Source organism: Embiotoca jacksoni, unplaced genomic scaffold (assembly GCF_022577435.1).
Source record: "Embiotoca jacksoni isolate LCO1_2020_lvr unplaced genomic scaffold, fEmbJac1.0.p SCAF_3, whole genome shotgun sequence".
Lineage (NCBI taxonomy): Eukaryota > Metazoa > Chordata > Actinopteri > Embiotocidae > Embiotoca > Embiotoca jacksoni.
The window spans coordinates 4,719,964-4,743,608 of record NW_027185381.1 but is presented as its reverse complement, the minus strand read 5'-3'; the positions used below and the strand labels follow the sequence as shown (position 1 = coordinate 4,743,608).

Below are 23,645 nucleotides of genomic sequence, written 5' to 3'. Positions count from 1 at the left end.
ACTTATGACAACAGACGATTGTTGTTTTGAATGAATGCTTCTTGTATCTTCTAATATACTTACTGGATGCAGATCTGAAAATTAAAACTGATAAAAGGTCTGAAACGGATTTTCAGACATCATGTTGCTGTTATTTATGCTTTGTTAAAATAAAATAATGCTGTTGAATAAACAGTTTGGTCCCTTTTAATTCTTAAAAAGGTTTTATCAAATCTGATCAACAGAATACAATATCTTCTCCCTGCAGGGTGATGAACACTTATGAAGAATATGGTGAAGAGGAGCTCAATGACCACATCATCCAGCTCAGTATTCAAGACTCCTGCCAAAATGCCTTTCTGAAATCTACAGCCAGGTATGAAAGTCACATTCAACTTTCAATCTCCTTTAAAGGAAAACATTTATTAAAAACCAGCTGACTGCCCCGTGTCTCTTCTGCTCCTCTTTGTTAGTTTAGCAGCTGCGACTGATGAAAGAATCAGAGTCCTGGCAGCTATCGAGCAAGGTGGGTCACACTGGAATGCCTCTACCATTACCACAGAGAGTTGTGTTTGTGTTCAGTAGCACACTTTCCCCTGCAGCCAAAAGTCATATAGTTAGTAACTGAGAGCTGAAGCATGGAAGAAGGGAACCGTACAGAATAACTGTCTCAACTCCAGTGAGTCTTGGATGATTCTGATCTTTCCTCTTTTCTTTTCCAAAACTCCTGGGCTGTTGTCTTGTTGCTGTGGTGACCAGGTGAGGTCTCCGTGCTCAGGGAGATGCTAGGGCACGCCTGCGCTTTCAGCGAGTCGGACAGTCATGGCTGGCTCCCCCTTCATCGAGCCGCATCCCAGCCAGTCCCGGAGGTCCTGGAGACTGTCCTGAGATGTGAGTACATTTTTCATTATAAATGAAGTTTATAAATGAAGACTTCAAATAGAGTTGAAGTAAAAGCAACATATTTTCTGTATTGTAGAACTACAATTGAAGACATCAAAACTATGAAATAACACATGAAATTATGTAAACACAAAATATTTCTCATCTGGTTTATGTTTGAGACCATCTGTTGCAGAGGTTTTTGTTGATACTCATGTTGATAGCCCGCATATTAACCACTCAACAAAATGAAGAGAAACACTTTAGGATATAAAGGTCAGTCAGTGCAGACGATTTCAAGGACTTTGGCAATTTCCTCAAAAACCATCAAACATGTGAAGTAACTGCACCTCATGAGGATGACCTCAGGAGAGTAAGATCATAGATTGATTACAGTTACCACCAATTAACAGCACCTCAAATTATCTTAGGAAGACAAATAAAAAGAAGAGAACTGCTTTGACTAAGAATCATGAGGAAAGAACATTAGACAGAAATCTGGACCTTAGTCTGATGAAGTAAAATGTGAGATGTGTGGTTTCCTCTGTGAAGCATTGAGGTCTGATAACGTGTGTGTGTGTCGGTGTATTTGTGTGTGTCGGTGTATCTGTTTGTTGGCCATTTAATCAGCACGGCTACCACAACATTCTGCAGACACAAGCTGTGTCATCTAGTTTGTGCTTTGTGGGACCATCATTTGTTATTCAGCAGCACAATGAGCCAAAACAACCCTCCAGGCTGTTCGACCAACAAGCAGTGATACATTGCTGCAACAGATGACCCGGCCTCCACAATCACCAGACATAAACCTAATTGATATTATTTGGAATGAGTTGGACTGCAGAGTGAAGGAAAATAAACCATCAAGTGATCAGTATATGTGGAAACTCCTTCAACATTGTTAAAAAAAAAAGCTCCAGGTGATGATGAAGGTGACTAAAAAAATGAACAGTGTGATCAAGGTTGTGATCAACACAAATGGTGTCTACGTAAAGTATCTAAACTTTAAAACATGTTTAAGCTTTCTTTAAACTGTTCTTATTTAAATCCAAATGTGTTATTTCAACATTTTGATGTCTTCAGTGTTGTTGGACGCTGTAGAAAATAGTAAAATAAAAATAAAAAAAAACAGTAGAACAAGTATACAATGGGTTTATCAGAGTTTCCTTGATGGAAACAGCAGCCAGCAGCTGTTAGAGGCTTAAATGCACCAGAATGAGTATCTTTAAGTTTACATCCAGCACCAAATCACAACACAAGTCATTTCACGGAACTTGAAATCGTAAAAAGTCCCAAAAAACACAACCTTATATAAAAGAGAGAAACCCCAAAAACTCAACAATTCCCACATGAACCAGGAGGAAAATATCCGACAGTGGGAAGAAAAAAAAACCCTCCCTTTTAACAGGAAGTAACAAATGACAAATTGTGGTGAAATTCCATTTTTAATAAATAAATGAACATGAAAAGTGAAGATGAAACATGAGACAACATGACCAATGTAATTATCAAAGTAATGGCAGCATGAAAAATTATAAATCCACAGAATTATTGAACAAGAAACAATCCTGCTTCCAGCTGATGACAGCTGATGGCAAAAGGGCCTCTGTCTAAAATAACATGTGACATTGAGCTCCACTAATTTATCCTGGAGGTCAGCCACCCCGCAAGGTGTCCGTGGCTTGTGAGGCTCACCTCGCCAGGTTAGCGCAGCTGACACTTAGAAATAAAGTCCAAGAATGTGCACATTGACCTCTGTGTGTTATGTTTGTGTTAGTAGCAGCTCGGGGGCCCAGTCTGGAGGAAAGGACGGTTATGGGAGGAGAGACGCCGCTGACGCTGGCAGTTAAAGCTGGACTGGCACAGAATGTGAAGAGCCTGCTGGAGCATGGAGCATCACCTCACAACATCAACAGCAAAAATGAGTCACCGCTGCTGCTGGGTAGAAAAGAAGAGCACTGTTGAGCACAGAGTTAGTGATGGTCAAGGCGAGTGCTGCGTTCCAAATGGCGTACTTGTGTACTTACACTTATTATTTTGAGTGCATTCAAACTGTTCACACTGTTAAGTACAGAAACATGCAGTGCACTGCAAGTACCAGGATGATGCACTCAAATCGCTCCCAAAATATGGTGTGAAAGGCTGGATACTTTCCACGCTAAAGTGTCACCATCTTGGCTACGTAGAGGAAGGGGCGGATCCCAGCTGCAGCTGTTCCTGAACACTGCACAAAAGTGTTTTCTTTTTCACTAGTTCTGTGGACAGAAGAATCAGTGTTTTTATTGAGTGTGTTAAACAGTGGACATGAAAACATGTTGATTTCTGGGTAAAATAATTAAATTGCAGATATTTCAGCAGGTAATGTGTTCAAATGCCAAAGTCCTTTCCAGTCAGGATACAAAACGGCAGTGTGTGGATTGAAACAACACTACGCTGTCAATATTCCCGCACTACACAAGTAAGAGTCTTTACATTGAAGCACTATTTGTTAGGGTACTACGTGAAGTATGTCATTTGGAACACAGCATAGCAGTCCAACCATGTTTCCTAGAACTTAGGTTTCTTCACTTTAGTTCCAGTTAATGTTTTAGGTGCAGCATATTCACTGGCTGTATTATACTGAAATAAAATGTAACATCTAAGAACTGAATGGGAGTCAGCAGGAGGTGGTTGGGTTGGATAGTCGGTGTGCAAAGCGCATGTCTTGCGTGCATGCTATATACTGCAATGCTATATCTCCAGTTATATCTAGAGTTTGTACGTTCAAGGTACTGCTGTGTGTTGCAATGATTTTAATTTTTTTTTGGCGATAAAGTTATCAGCCTAAAGAGACAGAAAATGTAGTTATATGTGTCACCCCAAAACCACTTTTGTGTCACCTTCACTTCATCTGTAGCCACTGCTTCTCTGCATCTGTAAGACAGCGGCATTCCTTTTCTGATTAAAAACACGCTTTTTAATCCCTCTGCAGCGGTGAGGTCTGGCTCTTATGAGTTGACATACACACTGGTTGCTCATGGTGCTTGGGTGGAGCAGCTCTGCCAGAGGAAGTGGACAGCCATTCACGAGGCAGCCAGGGTGGGCAACGTGGACATCCTGATGCTGCTGCTGAGAAACAGTGGCCGGGTGAACCACAAGGACGTGACGGGAGTGACGCCGCTCGCTGTGGCTGCGGAGCACGGACACTTCCACATGACTGAGATTCTGCTGAATTGTGGTCAGTCTGAAGACAAAACTTTTACTGTAGGTTGAGTTCATGCGGAGACAGTTAGTTCACAAGGGGCGTACATTGTGAGGATATTTTTTTAAATATTAGTGTAGCAACAAAAAAAGGTAGTGGCCTACATTAAATTAGATTAAAATTAAATAATTTGCAGACATCTTTTTGGCTCAAAACATTTGACTTGCTCTGACAGAAATTATGTTTCAACTAACAACAAGTAAACTTTGACTATGGACATGCCACCATAACACATCCATGAACGTAACGCAGTATCCTGTGTGACACAGCCAATGACACAAATAATTAGCAGTACCTGCAGGTACAACTATAACAATAATATACTGTATAGTATTAATAAAGACTATGATACACCAATGATAGTCAGTATGATAGTAACGTTTTTTTTTTTTTTTTTTTTTTACCTTTTTTCTTATTTTTATATTTGTCCTAAAGTGGATTTTCTTGCCTTATTAATGTTATGTGATTTATAATTGTTGTCTATTTTGATATTGTTGTTTTTTGTGGAAGCATACCACAGCAACTAGATGGTCAGGTTCACATTTTTGTACTTTGTAATCTGGCTTGCTTTCCCCCCAGATGAACATCGTGGTCATATTTACATATTACTAGTTTGGCACCAATTACGTTAACATTTAGGGTTAGCATATGGTCTGGTTTGTGTCGACCAAAACCAAGTCTGGGTGGCATGAAATGGAGTCTAATCACCAGCCTAAATTACAGTTTCAGTTTGCTCAAAGTGTCGGGCACATCTAATCTGTATCAACCTCTCCAGTCTCTTTTTATTTCCATCCCTATCGTCCCTAATTAGGTAGTAGAGTGAACTCTCAGGCCTGGAATGGGGAAAGTGTCCTACTTGACGCGGCTGCATCCGGAAACACAGCCTGCATTCAGCTGCTGCTGGACAACGGAGCCAAACCCAACCTGCCCAGCATCACTGGACACCTGCCAATCCACAAGGCAGCGTACGCCGGACACTATGAGTGAGCTTCATTCAAAGTCAGACTTTGGGTTGTAATGGACACTGCTGCCTGTAGGGGGTGGTATGGGGTTTAAAGGCCAGGTCAGACCAGAAAGTGGCACCGCATCATCATTTACATATCTTCACAAAAAGAGCAGTGCTGGATACTCGGTGATTGATTCCAGGGCCAATGGATAACATGTTAGCAAGCCAGAAGCTAATCTTCACACTAGTTCCTCTCTATCTTCTCTGTATTGGACTGTTTTCTGCCCCTTACTATCAAACTTGCAAACTGACAGGTGATTTCACCCTCCCCGAGGCCTTGAACTCAAACAACCAGTACTGTTTGGGACTTTCACCTTTGCGTTCCATTAATGGTCAGCTTGTGACTGGGTGACGCTGTAAAATTCCCATGTCAAAAGTTCACCAGAGGCGAACTGAACATCATGCAACATATACTGCCCACGCAGCCCCCCCACACAAAAATCTGTGAATTTCTGTCATTTCAAAAGATTTTGAAATTGGACCTTTAAGTGTTTCTGAGCTTTTATTTTGTTTTAGCTCCTAAAATAGCTTTTATTTTATTTTTTAGCTCCTATTCTTGATTCAAACCTTTTTTTTTTTTTCCTTTTAGTGCTCTGAAAATGCTGATCCCACTAACCACTAAGAAGGCCATTAAAGAGACCGGTCAGAGCCCGGTCCACTCTGCTGCAGAAGGAGGCCAGAGTCACTGCCTGCAGCTCCTGCTGGCCTCTGGCTTCGATGTCAACTGCCGCATGAACACCCGAAACTCCGAAAATTACCGGGACATGAGGAAAAGCGCCTTGTACTTCGCCGTCTCCAACGGGGATGTAGAGTGCACCAGAATGCTGCTGTCAGCAGGGGCAAAGACAGACCTTGACCCGCTGTGCTGCCTCCTGGTGGCGGTGAGGGCGGGGCGATATGAGATTGTGAAGTTGCTGCTGACAGCCAAAGCGTATGTGAACTGTTACTTCACGGTTGTGAGTGACACAGTGTTTCCTACAGCGTTGCAGTACTGCCTGAAGGATGAGGTGATGATGCGGCTGCTCCTCAACAACGGCTACAAGGTGGAAAGGTGTTTTAACTGTCACCATGACAATGCATTTGGTGCTGTTGACGAAGTGGAGGGGAAGATTCCTGTGAGTGCCAGCCACTCTTTGTTTTTCTTTAACAATAGTTTCTACTCACTAACACTGACTGAATCACTGACAGTACAATTATAAACATTAATGTTCAATTCTAGAATGATCTAAAAAAAAAAAAATGCATCCCTATAATAACAGATATTTTCAAATAATTGACAGCTGTGGGCAATTTTAAAACATTTCCACCTGAAAAGAAATCCACAAATTCAATCACTAACAGTTCCTGAACCGAAATGAAAATGAACAATGTATAGATACGAGACCCGAGCTCTGAAAACCTCTAACATTTAATCTAAAAACAAACTCTGACATCTGCATGATTAAAACTGGAAATCAGAGTAACAGTCTTATAACAAGTAGGTGTTATTGAATCAGTTCTAAAAATTCTCTGCTGCAGATTTGATTGTGAACTCTGTTGCATCCAGCAAAATAGAAAGAAAGGTGGTTAAGGCAGTTTAGAAAGTAAAAACAAAAATCTGAATAAGCTCCACATTTAATTTTTTGGCATTTCCATTATAGATGTGTTTGTATCTTTTAATATTTCAAACTCTACAGTCTACACACATCCGAAGAAAATACTAATGACAATCTGAATGTCCATTTTCTCTCTAGTTCTGTGAGTTCATGAGTCTCTGCCACCTCATGCACCTGTCGGGGAGTGTGGTCCGGATTCTGGTGGACTATGTCAGCCACGTGCACATCTGTTCCAAACTCCAGCTCATCCTGGAGAAACAAAGAGAGTGGCCCGAGATACGTGAAATCCTCAGTGAGTTTAGTCTTGAAATCATGAACAGTATCAGAAATGGTCACATTTGGATAAAATCCAAATTAACATTCAGTGAAAAATCCAACAGTGTCATAAATAAACTATGAACACACCGACAGATCATAACATTTGAACTTTATATGGTGAACTTGTTACCAAATAATTATTTATTTATATATCCAGCAGTTATGGAGTATCATTATCACTAATTTGTTTTCATCATGAATGCAGTGACCAGTGAGTTTTTATAGCTTTTATGCCATCGAGTCAGCTTTCTGCTGCAGCAGAAAAAGATAGTAGTAAGAAAACAGTAAATTTTTCACAATTTTTGTAACACCTTTCACAGTGTTACATTGTTTTCAGATCATCATTTGATTAAGTCCACCTTTAATTCCTCATGTTTTAAGTGCCCCCTTGACCTCTTTTCTTGGACACACCACAGTAAATATCCTCTGATCTTTTGTCCATGAAATATCTTGAATGGACTTTTTGCTCCTCAGAGGATGAATCATTCAGATTTTAAAGACTGCATTGCTTTTCCTCTAGCACCACTGTGAGGGCAGACTTGTTTACATGTTAAGGATATGTTGAGCATATGCATTTTAGAATAACTGAATGTAGTGGTGGAATAATAATTCAGGTTCAGGTTCAGGTAAAAGTAGCAATATCACACTGTGAAAATACTCACTACAAGTAAATGCCTTGCCATGCCTTCAAAACAAAACAAAAACTTGATCAGAAACATACAAATTCTAAATTCACCGGACAGAAAAGGTATGACAAATTGTACTCTGAAAAGTAACCGGTAACTAAAGCTGTCAGACAAATGTACTCGAGCAGAAGATTAAGTACAAGTACCTAAAACGTGTACATAAGTACGGTTCTTAAGTAAATATACTTTATATTGCAACACTGACAAAATCATTGGCATGTTTGCTCTGTCCAACGCTTTACTCTCGAACTAGCAAGAGCAAAATGTAGTACCTCTACATAAGGCCTTTTTCCTGCATAAAGTTGTACATTATTCCTTTTATTTAACCTTGTATCACTCTGTTTTGTCATCTTATTTAATAGTATCATACACAGTTTTTTCTTTTAAATCACAATGTAAAATAATGTTGTGAATCATGCTCTCCAGGCAGTCCTCGCTCCCTTGGGCACCTCTGTAGACTGGAGATCAGGAAGTGTTTGACCCTGAAGAAACTCAACAACCCTGAGATCATGAATTCAAACGTTTTCCCTCCCAGACTGAAGAGCTTCATTCTATATGAGGAGCTCGACCTCTACAGCAAAGATCCTGAACGCAACATGTGAAGATCTGTAGACTTCCTGCAAGAATCTGAATTTTTTTGGGTGGATGTCATCTACTGTTTAAAACTCATGTTTTGATAAATGTTATTCTTATTTCTTCATAAAGTACTTTTTCTAATAGTAATTGTGAGTATTCCTTTTTGAATTGAGTCCTTTGTACTCGGTCACATGATCCTTTGTGGCGTTACTTTTACGTGTCTGTAACTTTCACGCTTACAAAACGTGAAACTATCACACCTCGAGAGTCCAAAGCAATGCAATCTCTTGTTTTGCTGTAGTGGACAGGCCCGTCTATTTCGTGCTTTGCCGTGATACTGGGTTGAATCAGTGCTGGAGAGAAAGGAAGTCAGAAATTATCGAGAGACGGTGATCTTTTTATGAGACTTGTTCAATAGTACCAACAACAACAAGACAAGGAGCAGATGAAAGTAAATCACAGGCTCATATTGCAACATTGTTGACCAGTTGCCCCAAAGCAGATTCAATCCATGAACCTTCCGATCCTCAGGATGATGACTTGCACACTGTGCAGCAGGGAAGACGCACATTTGCACCACCGTTTAGTAACTTTAACGGATGGCGTTACATGTGTGAAAAAAGGAGTTGTTTGGTGATGAAATTATGAAAGAAAATCATGTCATTCTAATGATGTCAGGTGTATCGTCAAATATTTTGATGAAGTTTGGGAAAATAGAAACTGTTGTGCATACAGTACACATTACAGGAAGATACTGAATTTCACTGCAAACTCAACATTTGACCAAACAGATTCCCTTTCAAAACATGTGATAGAGTGATGGACTTCTGAATTAACCATAGGTTTCAGTTTGCCAAAGTTTTGTCACCATGCAGAGGATAATCTGAAAAAAATTCAGCTCTGCAGGACATAGGTTGATTGATTGTAATTTTCTGAAGTTTGGAATGTGAAATGGCAAAACATTTTGGATTTGTTATAGTAAGGGATGCCTACATTAATCAATCATTGCCAAATTTTAGGCATCAACTGAGAAGGGACCCAAGAACAAGAAATAAACTTTTTGTATTTGTAGCGCCGCTTAGAGTCAAAACATCTCGATACTGTTTAATGAAACTTGGATTGAGCATCTGAATATGTGCACCAAGTTTGATTGCATTTGATACAGGCAATTTTGATTTATGAGCATTTATGTCAAATTTAAGTAAAAGCCAAAAGTTTAGAAATGTATAATTAATCAATGGATTTAAGTTTCGGGATGATCAGCCCAACAGTCTAGGACGAGTTTGCAAAAGGAGGTTTTAGAGGGAAAAAAAAGTCACAAAAATTAAAAATTTTAAAGCAGCATAGAGCATAGATGCAGATACAGTCACAGATTCGAATGAAATAATTTTGTTTCTAGCCCAAGCCATTTTCGAGATCATTGCATAAACCTATAGTTGATTGATACAGTCTCAGTATGACTTTAAGTCAATTAGTGTCATTTTTTTGTGCCTAAGTAGTGGGAGCAATTTGCAACCTACCAGCCAAATTTGGTGAGTTTTAACCGAATGGGTTTTGCTGCACATGCACTCTTAGCGGCCAAAAATGAGCAGAAACAGGAACAAAGACAAGAGAGTAGCTATTGCTGATTGGACCCCTAAAAATTTGAGTACATTGAAGGGTTGGTAACCAAATATGTAATCACAACAAGCACTCCGTATTGAGTGCCAGCCTCGATGCAACCACCGGATGGTGCCAAAGTTAGAATAAGTTTAAAGATCCTAATGCCAGTACGGAAAACAACTTTAGTGCTCAATCCAACACATACAAGTGCACATTCCTGACAAATTATTTAGTGATGTTTTCTGCAATATTTCCGCGTTTTACTTCATGATTGTCATGATGAAAGATAAAATGGTAGCAATCATTATAACCATCATGCAGCACTTTGCCATCTGAGAAGCCTTAGATTTCACAGACCTTAGACAAACTGGACTTTTTGTGTTTCACTGTCTCATCTATTCCTGAAACAACAAATTTAGTGCACCTACAGACCTGTGTTGGTCTGATGTTGGTCTGAATGCCTCCATAGCAATTTGACCACTAATAGCACTAACTTTTCTTATGAGTGGATCCTCATTTTTTCTACGTTGTACATTTGCACAATTATGCACATGTATATGCACAAACTCCCAAATAACATGATATGCATTTCTTTAGTTGGTGGAAGGTTTATCCTCTGTTATCCCGTGTGCTTGTGCTTGAGAGTCACAGATAGGAAGTTGGACACCACTGCAAGACAGACTAAAACATGGTTGGTTTGGTCATTTACTTGGGATTTGCTGAAAATATATATTTTTTTATTAACCTCAAAGTCACCTTGTTCTTATTTGTATAGCCATATTGGTAAAGGTTTCCTTAAGATGGAAATATCCAGTCTCAGAGCTGAGTGACGTGAATTTATGTTCTAATTGTTCTTCATGTGATGCCTCTAAAGTACCTTGAGATGATAAAAGTTTAGTGCTGGTGTTGTTTAAGACTTCATCTGCTGTGGTTTAGGATTCTTGTTGTTCTGGGTTTTGTACCCTCATGGTTGAAATGCACTTATTGTAAATCGCTTTGGATAAAAATGTCAGCTAAATGAAATGTAATGTAATGTAATTTAGCAAGAAAACTAAAGATTCAGTCACCTATTCATAATGATATTCCTATTTGACATAGTTTTGGCCCAAAAGTGTGTTCACAGACAAAAACTTTCTAATCTGCATGTTCAACCTGTTTAGCGTTTTTCAGTTTGATCATAAAAATGCTAATTAAAACCAAAGAGGCCAAAGGTCAGTCCGGTAAATCTTCAGCTGATGGAAAAGAAACTGTCACTCGTCTCACGTCTCAAACCTCATTATTTCAGCAAGTTTTTATAGATTTTTTGAGCATGTGTTGGAATGATCTATGCTGTAATGAAAACATTGCCACTCTCTGATGAATCATACAACAAATATTCACACAACTGGCTCATTATTGTTTGTCACTAGATGTTGAAAATGTGCGCAGTGACATTACACTCCATTAGATGCTGCGGCACAGCCTGCGTGTTAAATATTCTGGAACAGGTGACACCTATAAATAGCACACTAGAGTGTTTGCGTGTTATGTGTATGGGGGGTAGTTTAGCCATGACACAAACACTGCACTGCTGCTTCGTCCTGTGACTGCGACACTGGTACGTTTATTAGGTGAGAAAGACAAATTTGATTATGTTTCAGGTTTATTTGGCAGATATTCCTAAACAAAATGATGGAACTTTTTAATTATTGGGGTTAAATTACTAATATTATATAAGTTCAAATAGTTTTGAGGTCAGGGTCAGAGTAGAGAAAATGTAAGTGATAGCAAATTTAAAAAAAAAAAATCAATAATCAAGACTAAGAATGTAGGCCTTACAGTTTGCTCCAACAAAATTACATCTGACCTCAGCTGCTGAATCTGTGTCAGTAATCAAACACCAGCATTGAGCCTGGGGTTCCCACTAAAAAACCTTTAGCTGTTTTAATTTAAGTGGAATTCAAACAATCAGTGCATCTGCTACAGTATGTGGAAATGAGGAACTGCATTTGTGTGAAGTGAAGCTTTGTGTGTTTGCGCCTGTCTACTGTCAGAAAGGATGGATGCCGCTGATTACAAGGATGAAGATGAACTTCCTGATCATGACATTCAGGAACTCAATCAGGAGTCATGTGAGAGAGAACATTATCTTCCCGTCTGTACGTTAAGAGGTGAAGCCACGAGGCTTACAGGGGACATCAAACAAGGTAAGAAGTCCAATCCTGATTCACATGGTTGACTGCACACTTTTCATTATTTTATGCTGTTTGCTGATGGTGATAGGAGGGATAATTTGATGAAAAAAGTAATTTCCAACATGTTTGTGCTTTTCAAGGAATGGGGGCAGGCATGAAGGGCTAAAGTGAAATGCAATGTTACTCAAGAAGATAAAAGAACATTTTAAATGACCCCTGAGGTTGACATTTTAATATTCCACAGAAAATAGAAAAAAACTCCTGACATTGTCTCTGCAGGTAACATATTGGCTCTGCAGGAGCTCTGTGATTTCCAAGCAGCCTTCAGTCAGGCGGATGAAGAAGGCTGGTATCCTCTGCACAGAGCGGCAGTCCAACCTCTGGTCACCATCTTGGAGATGGTGCTGTACGGTGGGTAAGAGGTCAACGCTTTTTATTTCACATGACAGTCAGAAGTGAAGAGGAGAGAGCAGCTGCTGGTGATGACGCAGGTTTTCAATGAACTCAAAAACCAGGCAGTGTGCAATTTTCACGTTCAATGTCTCAATTTCAGAGTGTCCTTTCAATGAATGAACTTCACTGGTGAATTCAAAGTAAAACCTTTTTTCTGTGTGCTTCAACATTTTTCAGTCTGTCTCTGGAGGAAAAGATTCTGGAGGGTGAGACCGCCCTGACTTTGGCAGTGAAAGCTGGATTGGTGGAAAATGTCAAGATCCTGCTGGACCACAGAGCTTCTCCCCACACCACCAACAGCAAGAATGAATCCCCTCTGCTTTTAGGTCAGAGGCCCTGTTTCCAAACACTGTGTCCCTTCTGGTCTTCGACAGCGGACAGTAGCAAAAAAAAAAAAAACATTGGGGAAGTTTTGTCCATCTTCAAAATCACTTCCTTTTCCTCTCATGTCCTCTCTGCAGCAGTCAGAGCGGGGTCTCATCAAATGGTTTCCAGTCTCATAGCTGGGGGTGCTCCAGTGGAGCAGGTGTGTCTGAAGAAGTGGACAGCCATGCACGAGGCCTCCAGGGCTGGCTGTGTTCACGTCATGGAGCTCCTACTGCAGAACGGAGGTCAGGTTGCAGAGACGGACCAGCATGGAGTGACTCCTTTGGGCATCGCTGCTGAGTACAGCCACCCAGAAGTTCTGGAGCTCCTTATCAATCATGGTGAACCATTAATACTTTACATTTTCCACTGAATGCAATAGCTCACAGAAGCTACATTTACAGCTGCAGTGAATGATACTCTTAATTTGATAATTCATTAAATTACTTTATGGAGTTTGTAGCCTCTTGTAGATCCTAGACTTTGTTTAACTGCTCATTTACTGTCTGGTATACAGTCTTATTGTTTCCAGCAGCAGCGGCTGTTAAAATCTAAAACGCTTTGATGAACCTTCTGTAAAATACCTGCTTAAGACCAAACGGCTGGTGAAGACAACCTAGTGATGAAAAGTGTAACAATTAATGACCAAAGAACCAAATATTTTTCTAAGGAGTTGGTGGAGACTAAAACAGAGCTTAGTGGATTCACTTCATCAGAAGTCCAAAAACACGACTCAAATCAAATGATCATGTCACTCTGTTGCTGCTTTGTGCATTCTACTAACATTTTGTGCACAACTACTTTATCAGGTGATAATATGTCTGATGTTTAACAGCTTATTCTGTTGCTCCCCAAAAATGCAGCTTTAAACCTTTTTTACTGTTACCCGGTCGTAGCAGAAGTATTTAAATCCTCAGAAATACTCTTTTACAAACAAAAGTCCAGCATTCAAAATCATACTTGTGTAAAAGAACAAAGCTACCAAAGCATCACCATACATTTAAAGAACAAAAATGAGCACTGAAGTCATCATCATGCATAATGGCCCGCTACCATATAACTGGAATTTTGCATGGATATCGATGCATGTATCACTTTATTGTTTCAGTTAGCAACAGAGGGGTTAATTTTAAGTACTTCTAAAATAACATGATAATGTTTTTATTGATTATATTTTTATATTAAACGTCCTCCACGCTGGTCAGATTAAAAAAGTGGAGTAAGCAAAAGTTGTAGGAAATGCACAGTACTGAGTAATTGCAGAACATTTATTTCGTTACATTCTATCAATACTATTTTATCATGAGCACAACAATATCTTACCTGTTTTTCATATTGATGAAAATTATGATTTTCATTATGATTTCATATAAATATATGATTCATATGAATCCTGGTGATCAGGTCTTGAATGTGTAATTTTCTTAGGATGACTAGTCTTTGCTCTTCGTGGCTTTTCTTAGTCACTTGAGTCATTGTGGTGGTGGGGTGTGGTTAGCTCAGCTGCAGGGGGTGGAGAGTGGGAGGAGTGGTTCAGGGAACGGTGCCGGGCAGGTGTAATGAGCGCAGCTGAGCCGAATACGAACTGATGAGCACAGCTGAGCTGGATGTGAACTGATATATGACCTTTATTTAACCAGGTAAAATCAATTGAGAACCAATTCTCATTTACAATGATGACCTGTCAGCACAGTCCACACAGTGACACAAACAGCACAGATACAAAACAGTATGACAACTGATGAGCTCTCCCCTAATAAAGGGGAGCAGGGAGAAGGAGGAAAGAGGAAGTGGTTGCATGAGTACATTGGTGTAAGGGCCAGGCAAATAAAAGCATTTTACACCTGAACGTACAACTGAGGGTGTCATCTGTGTCCAGGAGAGACCCCGGTAGCACCAACCTTGCTACAGTCATGTCAAAGATTCTGCAGCTTTTCTTGCTTTTGGCAGATCGGTTTCCAATAATTTTGCCAGTGTTGTGTTCACAACTTGTTCCAGCTGGCCAGTAAGTGTCATTGCAGGTTTATGTCAACTGAGTAACTTCAAGAGTTGATTTAGGGTTCGAATTATATCTGTTATGGGCAGTTGGTGCAGTTTTTTGCACTGCTGCCTAACAGCAAGAAGGTTCTGGGTTTGAACCTGCTGGTCGGCTGGGGCCTTTCTGCATGGAATTCAGATGTTGTCCCTGAGCTCCTTGCTTTCTGGGTGCTTCAGTTTCCAGCACAAATATATCTATGCCAAGTTACCTGGTGATCCTAAATTAATCATGAATGTGAGCATGAGTGATTTTCAGTTTTTCCCTCGCCTCTGTGACAGAACTTTGTGCTCCAAAATGTGTTTTTCTGATTCTTCATTTAGGTGCGGATGTAAATGCCCAGGCGCCCAATGGCGACAGCGTCCTTTATGACGCTTCAGGTTCGGGTAATACAGACTGTATCGACATGCTGCTGCAGCATGGCGCAAACCCCAACATTCCCAACCTCAGCTGCCAGCTGCCCATCCATCGAGCGGCGTATGAAGGACAGTACCTGTGAGTGGGTCATTGTTACAGAGCTATTCAATAACAGCAGGCTGATGAACAATTAGCCTTTTTGTAAAAATAAAAAAAGCCTATGACATGACTGCTCAGAGATTCTATCCTGTACTTTTCTTGCTTGGAAAAGTACATTTTAGATGTGTGATGCTGACAGCAGCTATAATGTAGCATGGAGCCTCAGAGGTCTACCTTCTTTCTAACTCTGCAGGCTCAAATTTTTGTCATTTCCAAACTTGTAATTTTTCAATCCTACGCTGTGACAATTGATCAAACTTTGGGCTGCTATCTTTTCAACCACACAAGACATGAATCAGTTCATCCTGTAAACACCATTTTATGTTTAATCGACTTCCCCTGAAATGCAATCCAGATTTTACATTCTTGTATCTTTTCTTCAGGTTCAATCAGTTGCATCAAGAATATTTTGTTCCATAAGTGGGCAGACAGATAAGGTTTCATCCATAGCCCTCCATCCATAGAAAAGTCGTTTGTGTGAAACGATCAGTTTTGTATTCAAACATGTGAAGTGCCATATTAATGCAGAATAACACGGCAAAGGTTGACCTACTTAAGGTTCTGTGGCGATAGAAGGACGTCATCTCCCAGTAGAAAGACAATTGGACTTGCCTCCATGCACCAAAAGGTCCTTCCTAATCGTCATTTTTCTACACTCTCAGTTCACCCCCTGTCCCTGCTTACCCTTACAGAAAAAAACATGAGTTTCCCACATAGGACACGTGATCACATGTTGCAACATATAACAAAATGGGTAAAATATGTGGAAAGGTTTTCAAATGGGAATCTACATGGGCTTCACCCAATAATAGAATGTTCCAAAACCACGTTTCCAATGAGGAAAATACAGTTCTACATGTTTCACATGTGACCAGAGGATACATGTGATTGTGCACATTTGAAATTTGTGTGATTTCTCTGTAAAGATACCCTGAACAACTGCTTCTATGTAGCTCAGTTTCTGATTTAGTTCCTCTCTAATAATCAATTATTTTTTTCCTATCAGAGCGTTGAAGATTTTGATCCCAATCACCACCAGACGTGCCCTGCGTCTGTCAGGCCAAAGCCCCGTCCACTCCGCCACAGATGGAGGTCACACGCATTGCCTGGAGCTCCTGCTGCAGAACGGCTTCGATGTCAACGCGCTGTTAGCCCCTTACATCTCTGAAAACTATGGAGACATGAGGAAAAGCCCGCTCTTCTTCGCGGTCTCCAATGGAGACGCCACGTGTACCGAGATGCTGCTCAAGTCGGGAGCCAAACCCGACCTGGACTCACTGCGCTGCCTCCTGGTGGCGGTCAGGTCGGGATACTACAAGATAGTGAAGCAGCTGATAGCTGCTGGAGCTGACGTAAGCTGCTACTTCACCGTAGTGCACGAAACCGTGTTTCCCTCAGCGTTGCAGTACTGCCTGAAAGATGAGGTGATGCTTAGGCTGCTGCTCAATAATGGCTACGATGCAGAGAAGTGTTTCTCTTGTAACCATGACGACCACTGGGACCACCTGAGTGAGGCTGGATGCTTACAAGATCAAGAGGAAAAAGTTGCTGTGAGTTCTTTTTTTTTTACCATGGAAGTTTTATCAGTTTGTCAAAGTGTGACGTATGACATTGCTGCTGCAATGGGGTTTTTTTTTTTAAGATTGTTTGGGCTTTTATTATTGAAGATTGTACAGGTTGTGAAAACACCTTAAGTCAAAGTAGTTGGAGCTGAAATGGTAAGTCAATCAACAGACAAGTCATTTATCAAGCAAACCTGCCAAACAGAAGTTGTTTGTTACTTTTATTGGTCATATATCAAAGTAAACTGAATATTTTGAAGTCGTAGATTGCTGGTCAGACAAAACTACAGTTCATAACTTTTAGTTAGCCTTTTCTATAATTATGCCAATTTTCCTGCTTATGATCCCCAGAGTAGTGTTTCTCAACTGATCTGATCTCAAGACCCACATTTTTCCTCAGTCATGAAGTCACTCAAATTTTTGAAATCTTTAAGCCAAATATTTCACAAAAAATACCAAAGTAACACACACGCACTGTGAAAAAAAAAGGTGAAATAACCCCCCCAAAAGTGCATGTGTAATGTCTGAAATCCAAAGGAAGTAAACAGGCAGACTCACCTCGAATTGACAGGTATATCTTGTTTTTCAAACAAGTTTAAACAGGTGATGTTCATCAAGTTTTCCAAATCTAAATTAAACTGAAAATATGAAATCAAAAGGCAGATTTATTATGACTTTAACCTGTTTACAAATGCTCCAATGAAAGCTAACAACAGATTTGCTGAGTGGTACTCACAGCAAAACAGATACTGCACCCATGCTGCATTATGGGAAATGTCTGTACTACAACAGTGCATCAACAGAAATTCAGTAATCCCCCCCCACTCCTCCCTACTCCTCTGACAACTCATCAGCCTGTTTCAACTGAATCTCTTCTGTCGTCAAGTTTTGCGACTATGTCGGCGTCTCCTGGCTGGTGAACCTGGTGGGCCGAGTCGTCTCGATCCTCCTCGACTACGTTGGTCAGGTTTCTCTCTGCAGCAAGCTGACAACGATGCTGGAGGAACAGAAGGAGTGGCCTCACATTCACAGGATCACTGGTAAGTTAACAGTGTGGTAAAAAAAATATTAGATTAACCCTCCCGTTGTCCTCGGGTCAAAATGACCCGCAGCTGTGTTCAACCAAGTCATATTTTATTTCCATATTTTTATATTTTTTTGGGATCATTGGTGATCATTCTTTAAAGAAACCCTCACAGCTTCCTTGTCACCAATAATCCCAAAAAATGTGAAAATAAAATAAAACTTGGTTGAACACAGCTGTGGGTCATTTTGACCCAAGGACAACGGGAGGGTTAAACATGATGCTTTTACACATCAGAAGGGGACATACCTGATTTATTTGTAAGGGAAAGATATTTGATACAAACTGTTCTCTGTTTTCCAGGTAACCCTCGCTCTCTGTCTCACCTGAGTCGAGTAGTGATCAGGAAAAACCTGAGCTGCGGCCATCTGACATCCATCCACCTGCCCAACAGGCTGAAGGACTACCTGCTGTTCAAAGAAAACAACCTGTACTCCGAAATAATCTGCAGGCAGGACTGAGGGAGGGGAAGCGGGAGTTCCTCTTAGATCTACTGAGTCTTAAACATCAGCTATGACTTTGTTTTTTTCTTTTCTTCTAGTTTATGTAACAGGACCTGTATTGAACCAAGTTGTAAAAACGACTCTGGAGAACCAAGTTTGGAGTAAAACAGTTCTCTGCTGAGCCTGAAGAATATCACGTGTTTATCAAGCTACAGACTCGTATAACACTAAAGTGTATAAAGGTAACATTTGAGAGCAACTCTCAAGCAATCACTGATTAATCCTTTCAGTGGCCAAAAAGACACCAGGATTTACCCTCCATCTGCAGAATTATTTATTCTTAAAGATATTCTAACAGTTTTCTTTTTACCCTGGTTTCCATTTAATTTAGCTCAAGTTTTGGAATAATTCCCATAAAATGCAGAACTGTCAATCTAACAGTTGGTGGCACTAATTCTCCCATCAGGTGTGATTGAAGAAGGACACATGAGATCACGTAATTAAAAAAGCAGTACTTTGCAGCACTTTGTTTGTTTGATAGTTACATGGTTCCCCACAGAGATGATATTTTCATCCCTTTAGTCTCTCTAAGTGATGTTTAAGTCACATGCTTTGTATAGCTCATAATTTATTCATTAATACTCTAACTTGTGCACATCAGCCAAACATCAAACATAAAAGTTTTTTGTTTTTTTTAACTTAATGAGGGAATGTTTATTTATGCTTTTGGCAAGCTGCAAACACATTGACATTCAGTAATATGATCACTGGCAACATCATTTTGCTCAACAATATTATCTCTACAATATCCACTTGCAGGGACTTAAGCATTATCTAACTTTTTTATGTTGGGCCACTCCCAGCATTTGGTTAAGTTTGATAGAAAGATAGTGTTCTTTACAGTAAAAAGTTGCAGCGACCGACAAAGTACTTTTTGTTTTTACTAAACCAAAGAGAGATAACTCTCTTGAGGCAAACTTCGGGTGTGATAGTCAAATCCCATCATCCACCCTAACCACCTCCTGCCAATAGCAACACAGTTTCTAAGAGTCCTACTTGATTTACTACTTTTTAATAAATCAAATGTATTAATTGTGGTGCACCAAAATGTACATGAGAAACCAATTTAGTTTCAGAACAATGCAGTGTCTCGTAGACAGTGTTAGTGTAAAAATATAGGTAGCCATTTATACAGAGACACAGATGTTAGTTTGGATTTGAACTGCAGAATGCATCCCATCCATCTCACCCCGATGTAGAACACAGTTTCTAGGTTTTCATGTGAAACACTTAAAATCTCCAGTAGAGATTAACATGTGAAATCAATACCTGAATATTTTTCTGAAGTATCAATATTCAGTTGAGGATGAAAAAAAACTGGAGAATTGCTGAAAATATGAAGAAGAAAAAAAACTAAAGTTGTATTCTAGTTTTTGCAACCCTGATGAGTGTAAACCAAACAAGGTGATGTAATATACACTGCTCAAAAAAATACAGGGAACACTTAAACAACACATCCTAGATCTCAATGAATGAAATATTCCAGTTGAAAATCTTTATTCATTACATAGTGGAATGTGTTGAGAACAAAATAACATAAGAATGATCAATGGAAATCAAAATCATTATCCCATGGAGGTCTGGATTCAGAATCATACTCAAAATAAAAGTGAAAAAATCAGATCACAGGCTGATCCAAATTCTGTGGAAATTCCTCAAGACAAGTCAAAATGAGGCTCAGTAGTGTGTGTGGCCTCCACGTGCCTGTATGCACTCCCTACAACGCCTGGGCATGCTCCTGATGAGACGACGGATGTTCTCCTGAGGGATCTCCTCCCAGACCTGGATCAAAGCATCAGTCGACTCCTGGACAGTCCGTGGTGCGACGTGGCGTCGGTGGATGGAACGAGACATGATGTCCCAGATGTGCTGGATTGGATTCAGGTCTGGGGAACGGGCAGGCCAGTCCATAGCATCAATGCCTTCATCATGCAGGAACTGCTGACACACTCCAGCCACATGAGGCCTGGCATTGTCATGCATCAGAAGGAACCCAGGGCCCACTGCACCAGCATATGGTCTTCCAATGGTAGGTAGGTAGTTACTTTATTAATCCCCGAGGGGAATTTTTTTTCGCTACAGCAGCATACAGAAGCAATAAAATAATATAGAATAATAGATCTGAGGTCTGAGGATCTCATCCCGGTACCTAATGGCAGTCAGGGTAACTCTGGCTAGCACATGGAGGGCTGTGCGGCCCTCCAAAAAAATGCCTCCCCAGACCATCGCTGACCCACCGCCAAACCGGTCACGCTGGAGGATGTTGCAGGCAGCAGAACGTTCTCCACGGCGTCTCCGGACTCTGTCATGTCTGCCACATGTGCTCAGTGTGAACCTGCTCTCATCCGTGAAGAGCACAGGGCGCCAACGGCGAAGCTGCCAATTGCCCTGCACGGTGTTGGGCTGTAAGCACAGACCCCACTTGTGGAAGTCGGGCCCTCGTACCACCCTCATGGAGTCTGTTGCTGACAGTTTGAACAGAAACATGCACATTAGTGGCCTGCTGGAGGTCATTTTGTAGGGCTCTGTCAGTCCTCCTCCTGTTCCTCCTTGCACAAAGGAGCAGATAGCGGTCCTGCAAGAATCAGTCAGAAAGGATGAGGACAGAGAAATGGTCTGTGTTCACCACCTGCAGAACCATTCCTTTAAAGGGTTGGTCTTGATAATTGCCTCATTTCCACCTGTTGTCTGTTCCATTTGCACAACAGCAGGTGAAATTGATTCACAATCAGTGTTGTTTCCTAACTGGACAGGTTGATTTCCCAGAAGTGTGATTGACTTGGAGTTATAGTGTTGTTTAAGTGTTCTCTTTATTTATTTTTGAGCAGTGTATGATATAACATACATGTCTTATATCGCATGTGAAATCTGTGAGCCAGGCCATCAAGCTGTTGTTCATTTTTGCTGATTATTTTTATTACAATCTCTCCTGAACATGAAAAAGAGGGTGTTCACCTTTGCTTTGTGCTGCAGTCATTAAGGGTCTCTCAGACCCGAAACTCTCCGAAGCTTAACATATTTATAAGTTGTAAAAGGTGTGATAAATAACTTATCTTTTTCATTTCACTAATTTAGATTACATGTTTTAGCCTCATTAGGTGTTTACTTAATTATTTTTATTATTGCATTTTCTTTCTTTCAATCAAGTCCAAAATTTCCCTTTTAAGCACTTTGACAAATACAAGCCCTGATTTGTACTGGATGACTGTAATTTATTTTTTATTTTTTTATGCTGTTTCAAATGGGCATTAAAAGAAAGAATTGACAACTTTGATGTAGATGTCCACTCAGTGTTGAAGGTAAACATTTCTCAGTGTGTGATATATATTGTCAGAGAAAGCTGAGCGATTAATGGTTTCAATATCAATAAATTCAAGTTCAAGGTTATATTTGTTTGTTTTATGCATAATATGGCTACATAATAACTTCCTTTAAGTGAGACTTAAGTATTCTGAAGAGAATATGTCCCTTAACTCGAATATAAAGCAAGTCTATAGGACTGCCTTCTTTCACCTGGACAACATTCTCATAATGGAACATCCTTACTTAAAGTGATGCTGAAAAACTCTTCCATGAGTTTGTTTTTTTCTTTGCTGGAATATTGTAACTCCCTATAATCAGAATGTCCCAATAACTCTCTAAAAAGTCTCCAGTTGAATCCCACTGCCGCAGCGAGAGTACTGAGATCACATTTCTCCCATATAGCTTTTCGTCATTTGCTCCCTGTAGACTCATTCATACAGAACCCTTAATGACCAAGCTCCTTCATACCTTTAAGACCTCTGGGTACTCTTATTATTATTTAAATCTAACTTCTCACCCAGAGTTTACTTTTGGTAAACCCATGCGTGTCTTTTCGCTTTTAGACCCCTCTATTATTGTTTTTTTCTCTTTATGATGTTCTTTTCTATCTGCACCATCCTCTCACCCTATCTGGTAGGAAGGTTTTGACCTTACTATGTAAAGTGCTTGCAGACAACATGTTATGATTTAGCGCTGTGTAAAAAAACTGAATTGAATGCAAACCAATGGATGACATCACACCACACTCCATCCGTCTTTATAGTGTATACATGTACGCTGGCAGCAAACAATATGAGGTTTAATTTGCTTCATGTGGCTTTACAGAGAGTGAAAGTAGAACCTTCTGACCTGCAGAAACAACACCAACACGGCTCCACGTTCCGGCAGGTTGCCCGAGAACTCGATAACACAGGTCACGTTGTTTTCAACGACCTCCAAACTGTTGACACCAGCTGGAAATCAGGTCAGATCTGTGGACAGCTGTCGCCTGAGGGGGTGTTAATGAGCTGAAACAAAGCTCATTGTGTTTGTGTATACATCGCATTAGGAGCCATATTTGAGGGCTGATTGTGTCGTTGATTGTACAAATGTCTAAATTATATTAACTGCATGTTTGGCCAGTTGGGGGCAGCAGAGCTAACTGCAAACAAAAACTGCAGTTGTTATTATAGCAATAAAATTAATAGAATGTAGGATAAATATACGAGTGAATGCTTGCGGTGATTGCACCAGTTCAGTTCTTTATTTTGTAACTGAACCCATTTTCCTTCTCAGCCCAACTGTACAGCCAAGTGATTGATGGTAATCAGCGGTAATCCAGGTCAAAGGTCAAATTGACCACAGATTTAGGATGAGAGTGATGTTATGTCATTGACAAGTCTTTTCACCTCAGACATGCAACATGATACAACTTCAACTTGCTACGTGGGCTCGGGGATGGATCCATGTCGTTACACTGCTCGGATGGTTGCCTTGGCAACCACAAAACAACCCACATGACCTCGCAACAAACAAGTCCAATGGGTCGAGAAACCTGAGCACTAAAATGATCAGACATTTAAAGCTCTATGAACGCAGAACTTCTCTTTACCCAAATCAGCCCAAAGCTGGTAGCCAGAAATGAGCCACACCGCTGAATGTGCTGACAATCTTCATGTCTTACAATTGTAATGACTGTTGTGCATGTATACTGTGACAGACATCTTGCCATCATCAAGGGTTCTTCCGGCCTGAACGCACAACAACCAGCCAAAGTATAGTGTG

At 40.3% G+C, this 23,645-nt stretch overlaps 2 protein-coding genes across 3 annotated transcripts; both read left to right on the top strand.

Annotated features, from left to right (window-relative positions):
* Positions 1-493: 493 nt before the first annotated feature.
* On the top strand, positions 494-8,400 carry LOC138206670 (ankyrin repeat and SOCS box protein 15-like). 2 transcript variants are annotated; one of them, XM_069163526.1, is made up of 8 exons: positions 494-505; positions 739-870; positions 2,639-2,803; positions 3,833-4,078; positions 4,914-5,085; positions 5,698-6,223; positions 6,842-6,995; positions 8,134-8,400. In XM_069163526.1, the coding sequence occupies exons 2-8, from the start codon at positions 762-764 to the stop codon at positions 8,307-8,309; spliced, it is 1,548 nt and encodes a 515-aa protein (XP_069019627.1). In that variant the 5' UTR covers positions 494-505; positions 739-761; the 3' UTR covers positions 8,310-8,400. The 2 variants fall into 2 exon arrangements, with proteins under 2 accessions (XP_069019627.1, XP_069019629.1); XM_069163528.1 differs by lacking the exon at positions 494-505 and having other exon boundaries at positions 567-870; positions 2,642-2,803.
* A 3,068-nt stretch (positions 8,401-11,468) lies between these two features.
* LOC138206612 (ankyrin repeat and SOCS box protein 15-like) lies at positions 11,469-21,921 on the top strand. The gene is made up of 9 exons (XM_069163440.1): positions 11,469-11,482; positions 11,919-12,071; positions 12,339-12,474; positions 12,690-12,838; positions 12,974-13,219; positions 15,237-15,408; positions 16,436-16,979; positions 17,878-18,031; positions 18,379-21,921. Exons 2-9 carry the CDS (start codon positions 11,924-11,926, stop codon positions 18,534-18,536), a joined length of 1,707 nt encoding a protein of 568 aa, XP_069019541.1. The 5' UTR covers positions 11,469-11,482; positions 11,919-11,923; the 3' UTR covers positions 18,537-21,921.
* Positions 21,922-23,645: the final 1,724 nt, after the last annotated feature.